The following is a 12,346-nucleotide window of genomic DNA, read 5'->3' on the forward strand; positions in this document are numbered from 1 at the left end:
AGCCTTCTTTAAAGGTTAGGAAGAAAGCTGTGAAGCCATCATTGTGCCTTTTAAATGGTAAATCCCCAATTAGCTTTCACACTTCTATGGTAATTCAGATTTTCTTATTATTCCTAGGTTAATTTTTGGAACATCCTCTTAAATTTTCTTTTCATCCTCTCAAGGTTATATACAGAATTTCATTATAATAGTTAATAATGAAGTAATACTTGAGCACTTACCACTTGTACCAATATAAGTACTCAAAATGGACTAACTCTTAATTCTCCCAACACCTCTTATCAAACAGGTGCTATTTTTGTTTTACATCTGAAGAAAATCCTTTGAATATTTCCCATATGTATAGATATATGTCTTTTTATCATCTCTACTCTTCTTTACATTTGTTCTTTTCTCCATAGCCACATTCACAAGAGGTGTGCCATTCTTCTCAATTTTCAAAACACCAGGATTGGGTATTCTTTGTGTTACTTCCTTCTTTAAAAATAGATTTCCAGGGGCCGGCCCCATGGCTGAGTGGTTAAGTTCCGGAGCTCTACTTTGGCGGCCCAGGGTTTCACCAGTTTGGATCCTGGGTGTGGACACGGAGCTGCTCATCAGGCAATGCTGAGGTAGTGTCCCATATGCCACAACTAAAATATGCAAGTATGTACTGGCAGGATTTGGGGAGAAAAAGTAGGGGAAAAAATAAAAAGGAAGATTGCCAACAGTTGTTAGATCAGGTGCCAATCCTTAAGGAAAAAAAATAGATTTCCATATCATTAATTTTAGTTGTTTCTCCTGGTAACTTAAGCGTCTCAAGTCCTTTTGGCTTACTCTGCTATTTTTTTTCTCTAATTACTAAAGCAATTAGTTCATTTATTCTCAATTTTAAAAATAAATAATAAAAGTTTATAAAATTTTCTCAAACAGCTTTAGGTGTGTCCCACTGACTTTGATATGAAGATTTTTCCTTTTAATTATAACCTCACCTCAAACATTTCAGTATCATCATTTTTTAAATCAATGTTTTTTACTTATGATGTATAGCTTTATTATATTATGACCACAAAGAATGTGGTCTGAAAAAACCTCTTTTTAGAGCTTATTATTACTTGATCAATTTTTTAAAGTGTTTCACGAACATAAGGGTAGAACATGTTTGACCTAAGAATGGTATCTAGGCGAGATCATTATTTTCTTTCAAATTGTCATCAGACGGTATTTTCACTGTTTTCTATCATCCAGTGTAGTGGGTGAAAAATGGGATGCTAGTCTGAGTCTCTTTCCTTTGAAATTTCTCATGTCTATAAACTTGCAAGATTTTCTCCTTATCCTTCAAATTCAGCAACTTTATAAGAATACATCTAGATTTGTGTCTTTTTTGACCTCAGAAACTCCACAGAAAATCATACAGTTTTTGTCTTCATCTTCAGGCTCGAACACTGGCAAGCTCTCTCCTCAGCTAGTCCTTCAGTTCCTGGCAGGAACAAAGGGAAATGCAGTCTTGTACCTGCCATCTCCTTGGAGACCTATGGAAACCTTTGAGCAAAGATGCACCGAACTGTCTTGTCATTTGAATTATTCCAGAAGAAAGTAGAAGGAAGAGGGGCAATAGGGACATGTACTCAAACCATGACCAGCTGTCTGATCTCCTACCAATTCTCGATCAATCATTTCAAACCAACTATTATATGAAGTCATTCTGAGCTTTCATAACCTTGATCCTAATTTTTTAAAGTTCAACTTCCTAACAAAGCTGTATAGAATTTAAATTTCAATCCTTATGAAGAAAGATGGACTTATCTGAAACAGCTTCATTTTAGGTAACAGTGTTTCCTTTTAGGTAAAATTAAAGAAATTTACAACAAAAAACAACCTCAATAAACTGCCACCAAATTTTAGCAAGTGCATTTTCTAGACACTCTGTTACATTACCTGATCATGTATGTCAACCATTACTGCATTCTGCTGGGGTGGATGAGCAGCAGGGTGTAACAGACGGGGAGACACATTTGGAGGGTGGAAGGCTCGAGGTTCCTCTATTGCTTGCTGCTGTGCATAAGGGAGATGGTGATAGTTTTCATCTTGACTAATGGAATTATGTCGAGACAGACGATCCCTTCTTCCTCTCTGGCGCCTGACAGGAGGACTGTAATACAGCAAATATCAAAAAGGTCGTTATAATGTTTATTGTTATGACCAATCAAGATTCTGTATTGTCTTTCTTTGCAATCCATCAGTAGGATATGCCAAGGTAAGCTTGAGTACTAAATAATTACTGTGGTTCCCCATCAGCTCTGAAAACTTACAAATTGAAACAGAACGTATACGGTTTTTAAAAAAAATAATGGGGTCAGCCCCATGGCCGAGTGGTTAAGTTCGTGGGCCCCACTTCAGTGGCCTGGGATTCACAGGTTCAGATCCTGGGCATGGACCTACTCACTGCTCATCAAGCCATGCTGAGGTAGCATCCCACATAGAAAAACTAGAATAATTTACAACTGGGACATACAACTATGTACTGGGGCTTTGGGGATGGAAAAGAAAGAGGAAGGTTGGCAACAGATGTTAGCTCAGGGCCAATCTTCCTCACAAAAGAAAGGATAAAAATAAATAAATAAAAATAACAAAAGAAAACAAAATTGGTATTCAGCTCCAAAAGCATTTAGAAATCCATAGCCAAACACTGTCATTTTTTTTGGTTTAACTGTACGAAACTGTCCTTTTTATAGGCCAAAAATAGTCAAATATCAGCAATTTCATATGGTTGAACCTACTATTTTTGCTCTACTTTATAAATATCATATAAAAAATTTTAATCTGCATATATCTTGCCAGTATTCCACATATGCCTAATGGGTACTTCATGTTTGTCTATTTGGCTAAGACATACAGAAAGACATAGTTCCCATATGCCCCAAATGGCAATTTTTGAAAATGAGAGGAGAAAACACATGAAATAACTAAAGAACATTTAATTTGTTGACACTGGCAAATATAATAGAACTGAGTAAATGCTGAGAATGGAAATGACTGCATGTCAGCATATATATTCCAGTAATATACAGAATTTTGAGTTAGAATCTGGTTATTGAAAGAAACCACTTTTACTCCCCATGGACTAGTCATCTACGTAGTTTAACAAATTTTAGCAGTTGTTATTGTGAGTAGACTTTCATTTTTTTCCTCTACATTTCCATAATTAATCTTCACTGCTTTTTACAATGGCTCACACCAACACAATTGGAAAAAGCAGCAGTCCTCATCAAAATGTACTCCACATTGGGCAAAAGAGGGAAAACAGCCCCCAGCCTCCTTCTAGACACAGCTGCACAAGCCACCTCAGCAATCTTTCCTGGGGTCAGGTCACCTTTCCCTCAATTGTCCCACTCTGCAACTCTAAATCTGTTTCTTCTCACTCCCAACTGCCCAATCTTAAAGCAAACAGGGCCACTCCTTCGCAACATTAACTCAACAGTGTTCTTGATACCATTAATTATATCTTGCCCCATTAATTGCTTCTGTATCTTTATTTTTAGTATGTTTCTTTTTGTATCTTTGCTCCAAAATCTACATGTTGTATTTCATTGTTTTTTTTTTTTTTTGAGGAAGATTTGCCCTGAGCTAACTACTGCCAATCCTCCCATTTTTGCTGAGGAAAGCTGGCCCTGAGCTAACATCCGTGCCCATCTTCCTCTAATTTATACGTGGGACGCCTACCACAGCATGGCTTTTGCCAAGCGGTGCCATGTCCGCACCTGGGATCCAAACCAGCAAACCCCAGGCTGCCGAGAAGCGGAACGTGCGAACTTAACGCTGCACCACCGGGCCGGCCCCTCATTGATTTTAAGATGCCATACACCTTAGAACTCACTTTTTAAACATTCGGAGATAATTTTAGTACAGTTTTTGCCCAACTGTCACCTAGCTTTCCTTCATGCTATTATCTTCCATAAGCATAGAAAAATTATCAAAATAACTGGTATTGTACTATTAATTCAACAAGAGAATGTACTTAGACTTCAGTTTTTCCACCAATGTCCCCTGCTTGTCTCAGAATCCAATGCAGGATCCCATGACTGCATATAGTTGTCATGTCTCCTTAATCTTCTCCGGTCTGATAGTTCCTCATTTTTTCCTTGTCTTGCATGACTTTGATACCTTTGAAGACATACAGACATTTACCCTACAGAAGGTCCCTCAACCTGGGTTTGTCTGATGTTTGCTCATAATCTGCCTGAGTGAATGCATTACTGGAAAGAATATCACAGAGGTGATAAGCCCTTTTCAGTGTATCAGATCAAGGGGCACATGATATTGATATGTATCACTAGTGCATATGTATGTATCATTGATCACTTGACTAAACTGCCATCTACTAAGACCCTCTACTACAAAACGACCATTCTTCCCTTTGTAATTATCAAACATTTGGGGGGAGATACTCTGAGACCATGCAAATATTCTGCTTCTGCTGAAAGTTTCACCAAAAATTTAAGCAAGCATGCATGGATCTTCAGCAATCACTATTACACAGTATTCTAATGCTGATTTCCTATTTACCTCATTTCCTCTACGTGTATTAATTGGAATTCTATAAGGAAGAATTGTTGCTTCTCTCCATTTATTTATCTAGTTATTTATGATCAGAATGGGATCATGGATATTTATTCTTTGGGTTATAATCGACACAATCATTTTACTTTGTTGTTCAAATCATTTCAACTTCGTCCACTTGCACTGGCACTTTGGCCCCTGTGCCCTTTCACTACGTCCCTATCCTTTTGAGCACTGCCTTAATTTCTGGCACGATATGTTCTAGGCTCATCTTGTATTTTGCCTACACCAGTTATGGAATGAACCAGTTCTCCAAAGAGCCCTGGTTCCTTTAATTTCAGAATGGTATTTAGAAACTAGGTGTGCTCACTGCTACACAGTAGTCACTGTTTCTACTCTAAGAGAACAGAACAAGAAAATTTACCTATGTATGCTAACTCATGTACATACACATATCTCTATCTATAGGTGTACAAATATTTTAAAGGATTGTTTTATGTATCACTAAAAAGAAGAAAAAGCTGCCAATTCAACTAAGATATGTCATCAATTTTAAGTCTTTATCCGATGTTAACATGTGAAAAAATGTGTACAGAATATGTATGTTCAGATCACTCACCTCCCAAAAAAATACTCAACCTGTCCACAACCCTTACGGGCCTCTTTTAACATTGTTTTATTCTCTTATTGCCACTTGCTCTTACTTCCTTACTCAAAAATAACTTCAACAGAGGCCAGCCCCATGACCGAGTGCTTAAGTTTGCATGCTCCACTTTGGTGGCCCAGGGTTTCGCAGGTTTGGATCCGGGCGCAGACCTAGCACTCATCAAGCCATGCTGAGGCGGTGTCCCACACGGCAGAACCAGAAGGACAACTGGAATATACAACTATATAGTGGGGGCCTTTGGGGAGAAGGAGGAAAAAAAACCCCAAAATTTCAACAACTTTGGAACTAAACACAAACTAAGATCCAAGTCCTCGTGCTGACATCTAAGTCCCTTTACGATTTTGGTCCCTATCTTTCCTGTATTGCTTCTTATTGAATCTCTGTTATGTGTGCCTTTGTGACAGAACATTCAGGAAGCAGAATTATCGGGAAATCTAGAAATAAGAAACAGTGATAAAAGACAGATAAATATTTCTTTGACTTTATACCAGTGATAGATATGTATTTTGTCATTTTGTTGTAGGTTTATCACTTGTAATTAGCACAAAGCTGTCCCCTCCTGGTCTCACTTACTTGCCTTTTGTTGGACTGAGTTTCCTAAACAGGCAATGCAGCACTTAACAATTCTGTCATCGTGCCAACATCAGAGTGCACTTAGATAAACCTAGATGGTACAGCCTACTACACACCTAGGCTAGATGGTACTAATCTTATGGGACCACCATCATATAAGTGGTTGGTGGTTGACTGAACATTGTTATGCAGTGTGTGACTGGATATGTTGTTTACCTGTTTCACTGCGTGGAAGTTCTATGTTCTAGTTCTATTCTTCTAGTGATTACCCTTAAATTTTTAAACACATACTTCCATTTTTCTAAAAACATCTAGATTTACTCAGCATTCCTGGGGGGAAAATTAAAACTTAATACGCTTTTACTTCTCTCTGCTCTGTTTCTACCTCATGTTCAGATCTTTTCTGTATTTCTTTCTCTTTTTTAAACAGTAGACTTTTATTCAGACATATGTCTGGAACATGTCTTTCTTGTTTCCTTTGCTAAACCAATGGTTTTGAATCCTACTTCATGCATTTATTCTTCTGCTTCCTGGACAGAGTATAATATTTAATAATTCCTTCAGAGAGGATCTCTTGCTGGTCAACTTTTTTTGTCTCTGATGTTTGAAATGCTTTTATATTCTGGCTTTACACTTAAATGATATATGAGCTGGTAAAACTCCAAGTTTTCTGTCTTGGGATATTCACGAATATTTATCCTTGATATATGTTCTGAAACTTCACCAAGATCTTGTCCAACATTCGGTCTTTCTTCAATTTTGGAAAATGATTTTGTATTATTTCTTTAAAAATGTTTCCCTTCTATGGTCTTTGTTTGAAAATATTGGACATATTTAGAACTGATGGCTCTGTCTCTGCATCTAAACTAACTTTCCCACACTTTCCATTTTGCCCTTTTATACTACATTCTGGGAAAAGTCCTCAACTTGATCTTCCAGAAACTGAGACACTTTTTCTGCCCATTTATTGGGTTTTTAAAGTTTTACTAACTAAGATTTCTAGTTGATTTTTATGAATATAATATCTTCTTGCGTCTCTCTCATGTGACACTTATTCTAAAATTCTTGGCTCTATTAACTGTTTCCTCCAGTTCTTTGTTTACTGAGTTTAGTCAGCCCTTCTTCCACTTTGTTGGCTTCCCTCAAATGTTTGGTAATTTCTGGTTGTGTGCTCATCTTTGCATTTGAAATTATGCTAGACTGTTGCTGAATATTGCATACGCCTGGATAGCCCACTTCTGGGAGGAAAACTAGCAGCTAAGCTATAGCTAGCCTATAATGAAGTACTAAAAGGAATAACACACTGCTGGGCAGAACAAGCCTGTAGCTGGTTTTCTAGTAAGTGCCCCCTATTTCTCCTTTGTGTTTCCATGAACCTAGAACATGATGCTTCTCTTCAAGAACCCACAGCTAGGGGCCAGCCCCCTGGCCGAGTGGTTAAGTTTGTGAGCTCTGCTTCAGCGGCCCAAGGTTTCGCTGGTTCGGATTCTGGGCGCGGACATGGCACTGCTCATCAGGCCATGCTGGGGTGGCATCCCACATGCCACAGCTGGAAGGACCCACAACTAAGAATATACAACTATGTACCGGGGGGCTTTGGGGAGAAAATGGAAACAAAAAATCTTTATTAAAAAAAAAAAGAAAAAAAAAAGAACTCATAGCTAGTTACCATTATCATCTGGAAAGACACTTCTGGTGACTCCCTTTCTGGTTCAGAGCATTTCCTATGGCCTAGCAACTGTACTCCTAGACTTATATACACCAGGAGATGTGTACATAAAGGCTCCTAGTAGCACTCTTTATAACAGTAAGAAACTGGGCATAACCATTATCCAACAGTAGATGGACACATAAACTATGGTATATTGATATAACAAAAGATATCACAGTAAAAATAAATGAACTACTGCTACCCACATTAAAAACAGAATGTTTAATACACAAAGTCAAAGAAGAACACATTTAAGTGAAAATAAAACACGCAAAAACCAAAACTCTTTTAGAATACATTTACAGGCATTAAAAAGTATAAGGGAATGATGACAAGTCACAGGATAGGGTTTAATCTCTGGAAAGGAAGAAGGGGGGATTCTGAGGTACTGACAATGTTGAATTTTAATCTGGGTGTTGGGTACACTTGTGTGTGTAATGTTTGGGTACATGTAGCCAAGTGTTAAGTATACACTTGTTTTACATGTTCTTCTGAATGTGTGATACATTTCACCATACAATAAAAAGAAATACTGCAGGTACTTAGCCTTGAAATAGCATGAGAAAATACAGTTGGTTATTATACTTAACAGCTATAAAATATTTTACCTGGTTGACATACATCATTTCACTTAAGGAACCAGGTAATGAAAGTCTTAGTGTCTCAACAGAAAAAGGTTTATTTTGTCTCATTTGGAACAAAGAACTGTGGTTTTAAGATCCTGCAGTATTAGCTTTCTAGGGCTGCCATAACAAAATACCACAGACAGCTTGGCTTAAACCACAGAAACTTGTTTTCTCACAGTTCTAGAGACTAAAAGTCCAAGATCAAGGTGCCAGCATGGTTGGTTTCTGGCAAGAACTCTCTCTTGGCTTTCAGATGGCCACGTTCTCCCTGTGTCCTCACATGCCACAGAGAGTAGAGTGAGCTCTCTGGTGCCTCTTCTCATAAGGACACTAATTCTATGGGATCAGCGCCCCACCCTGATGACTTCATTCAACTTAATCACTTTCTTAGAGGCTCCATCTCCAAATACAGCCACAGTAGGGGTTAAGGGCTTTAACATACAAATTTTGAGGAGCGACAAACATTCAGTACATAACACCTTCCTAACTCAAGATTATCAGTATTTCTGAGATTATCAGCACCCCAGACATGGAAACAGTTGTCTCAGCCCAAGGATGCATGATTTCCCTGGAAGAAGAAATGGACGACCTCAGGCAACAACGGAAGAGGAAGAAGATCAGGAAGAAATGTATTCCTCTGGGAAGGAAAGAAAGGCAGGAGCCAACTTCCATGGAAAAGAGAACTGAGAGGGGAACTACTGCTCAGTCACTCTTTCATACCACAGACTCCACAGTTTTATAAGAAACCGAATTAAGCCCTCAATTGCCTTAGAAGATACAGTAGGAATAGGAACGGACTGGAGAAGATGCAGCAAATTTCTAGGGTCTCCATATTTCCTTACAGTCATGAACTACAAAAATGCATTCTTCTACAATCAGGATGGCAGGCTGGCCCACAGTCTTAAGCCACAAGGTAGCTGAATTCATATATAATGGCATATTGATTTTAGGTACGATCACTTTAGCCTCTTTCAGTTTCTGCATCTGTCAACCACAAGCTAAATGAATTCTCATGATCTAGTGTGGGAGTCTAAACAATTTGCAATGTTGTTTTGCAATGTGTGAGTGTATGAATACAGATGTGTTGATGTCTTTATAAAATGCCTACAGAAAAAATGCTTTCTGATGTTAAAAAAACTCACAAGTCTACCAATGGAAAAAAATTTAAGAAATAAATTGTAATCAACTAACCTCCTTCTGTTGCGTGCAGGTGTGTTGCATCGTTCCCCTGAGAAGTGATGTTGGCTTGGTCGAACTGAAGGGGGCTGCCTATTTGATGTCATCTCCCATGGTCGCATTGGTGGTGAGGGAGCTGGTGATGCTGATGTATAATCAAAGACTGAATGAGAGAGGCGCTGTCTCTTGGGACTCGGACTATCTTCACTCTGCCAATGCAACAAAATCAATCAACTGAATATGACCTTTTAAGGATTTTGCATTACTGTACAATCATGCACTGAATAATGACATTTTGGTTGATGACAGACTGCGTAAATGACGGCAGTCCCATAACACTAGTACCATATAGCATAAGTGGGCTATACCATCTAGGTTTGTGTAAGTATGCACTCTATGTTTGCACAATGACAAAATCGACTAACGATGCATTTCTCAGAATGTATCCCCGTTGTTAAGTGACACACGACTGTATTTTCACAGGTGTTTAAATATATTTACCTTAAAGTATAAAGGAGGAGAAAAATATACTATCTACTTGAATTAAACACCTTTAGAGAAAAAGATGTTGGGGGAAAGAGAGGGAGAAGGGAGATGCACAGTAAATAATATCAAATGGAAAGTGAAATCTGTTTCTTAAAAATCATAAAATTCAGCAGGTAACAAATGATATGGCGTACTATGGAGCAATAAGCAATTGTAAGGTACTTGCCCATCTCTTTAAAACGCCAAACCAATTGAGAAATTCCACTATGCTCCCTCATCACTTATGAGTACTCTTTTAGGCATCAATTCTCACCTGAGCCATCAATCCAGGAGGGTAGGTATAATTTAAGTAGGCCCTTGTCTTGATTCTAAATCACATTCCTCTGCCCCTTTATTCCTATTGTTCAAGGCGATTACAGTTATTTTCTTTAATAAGGGTTATGGGGGTAAAGTAAGATTTATATAAAACAGGAGCCGGCCCAGTGGCGCAGTGGTTAAGTGCACACATTCCACTTCAGCGGCCCGGGGTTCCCCAGTTCAGATCCCGGGTGCGGACATGGCACTGCTTGGCATGCCATGCTGTGGTAGGTGTCCCACATATAAAGCAGAGGAAGATAGGCACGGATGTTAGCTCAGGGCCAGCCTTCCTCAGCAAAAAGAGGAGGACTGCAGCAGTTAGCTCAGGGCTAATCTTCCTCAAAAAAAAAAAAAAAGATTTATATAAAACAGATAAAGAAACAGTCAACTATCTAAAATGTCAGTTCTTAACTAGAATGTGACAGCATTTTGGGAAAGACATGGGGTTTCAGGTAAATTATGGGAGTGGTGGGTAATTCAAAACCTATACTTGTTACATGTTGAGGCATAGCCTCAAGGTTTTCAAGGATCATAGTATTGCTTACTAGCTATAAAATTGGTATGGATCTCTTAATGGAATTAGTAACTTTCCAGGATTCCCCACACAACTCAATTTTCCAGTCCAGCCTCACCAAAACTGTCAAAATTACAAATTAACCAAATGTCTCATGAGGGTCGAGTGTTTTCTAAGAAAGCCTCTCCCACCTCCAATCTACTCTTGCAAGTTCTAAGTATTTGGGTGTTAGAGCACTCCTGATTGCAAAATAATTGGTACTTGCTGCCAGCATAAAAAAGCAGAATATTAGCTAAAGAGTATATGGGGCTACATATTACAACATGAGGTTTTAAGAGAGAAGCAGATAAAACAGTATTTATTAAACTGACAGGAATGAAGCAAATTGCTAAATGGTTACTTCTAATCATTCCAAATTACTTAGCAGAGGTAGTCCCAAAACCATGTCTTTCTCCTTCTATGTTTAAGAATATTATAGTTTAAACTTGTCATAAGTATAAAATAGTTTTTAGAACCATATACAAATGTTTTTGTAACGCTCCTCGCTACACTAACGTTATTTTCTCTCTAGATTTAATGGTGCTAGTAAAAGCATATTTGTTCTTACCCCTTGATTTTAATAAGGAAATCAGTTATGTTCTGATCATCTTAAAAGCTAAAAAATGGAAAAATAACCATTGACATTTAGATTAAAAAAAAGGCATAATGACCAAGATCTGACAAATTCATACATGAAGTACACATAAAAACTAGAAATATGTGATCACAGTAAAAAAGATTTGACTAAAAGTGATTTTTTTTTAAAGCACAAAATGCTAATAACCAATCATGATCACTAGCGTTCACATGTATATCCTATACTGCAAAGCTTAATGCAAGCTGAGGTAGAGAAACGTTGAATTCTAAAAATTCACTGCCCCAAACGGAGACAAAAACGACCCGAAAAAGCACTTAGACTATCAACCTTTACATATTTTCAGTGATGTTCAAATTGTGGGTTAACCCTGTTCTGATTTTACAACAAATGCATTGTTTTGAAGAGTAGAGATAAGGAAAGGTGACTGAGAAAGTTTCCCATGTCTTCTCTTTGTGCTGTGATAGGTTCACATTAGTGAAAAAGAGGAGACAAAGAAGAGGAAGTGAAAGGGCAGTGAGCTGCTCATTACTACTATGGTAACAAGTCTTAGATTTTTACTCAAAGTAATAGGAAACCACAACGGATACTGTAAGACAGGGAAATATGAAAAGTTAGTTTACTATACGCAACACGGTTTGATCACATTCCTCATCAATTTTAGTACTCTAAGGAACTCCAAAAATAACCTCACAGTTTCCAGAAAAGGGAAGAGGGAATAACCTACACAGGAAACAAGAATTAGATTAGCATTAGAATTCCCACAGAAAACAAAAGATGCTCAAAGTGCCCTGAGGAAAAATACTATTGAACTTAGAATTCTACACTCCAACCAAACTACTAATTTAGTGTGAGGGCAAAAACAAAGACTCTGAGAGATGTATAAAGATTCAAACTTTCAGAAAATTTTACTTGACTGATTTCATATGTGCTCACGTGCTCTCTTTTTACTTAAGGACATACATTTAACGCAGAAGCCAGTCAACAGTAGAAGTAGCCTAGAAGTGCAATGAAAAGAAATCCCACGATTTTTATAGCAGGTCTGAAAAGTAATCACTCTAAA

At 37.9% G+C, this 12,346-nt stretch overlaps 1 protein-coding gene across 11 annotated transcripts in view; it reads right to left on the reverse strand.

Annotated features, from left to right (window-relative positions):
• RNF38 (ring finger protein 38) overlaps window positions 1-12,346 on the reverse strand; it is an 82,782-nt gene that overhangs the window by 32,621 nt on the left and 37,815 nt on the right. For 10 of the 11 annotated variants that reach the window (XM_046665381.1, XM_046665408.1, XM_046665399.1 and 7 more), the window contains 2 exons: window positions 9,308-9,501; window positions 1,918-2,131 (listed from right to left, as the gene is read on the reverse strand). In XM_046665381.1, coding sequence (XP_046521337.1) covers window positions 1,918-2,131; window positions 9,308-9,414 — 321 coding nt within the window. In that variant the 5' untranslated portion in view covers window positions 9,415-9,501. The remainder of the gene's footprint in view (window positions 1-1,917; window positions 2,132-9,307; window positions 9,502-12,346) is intronic. The other variant, XM_046665418.1, reaches the window with a different exon arrangement.

This window comes from Equus quagga, chromosome 1 (genome assembly GCF_021613505.1).
Source record: "Equus quagga isolate Etosha38 chromosome 1, UCLA_HA_Equagga_1.0, whole genome shotgun sequence".
In the NCBI taxonomy this organism is placed as follows: domain Eukaryota; kingdom Metazoa; phylum Chordata; class Mammalia; order Perissodactyla; family Equidae; genus Equus; species Equus quagga.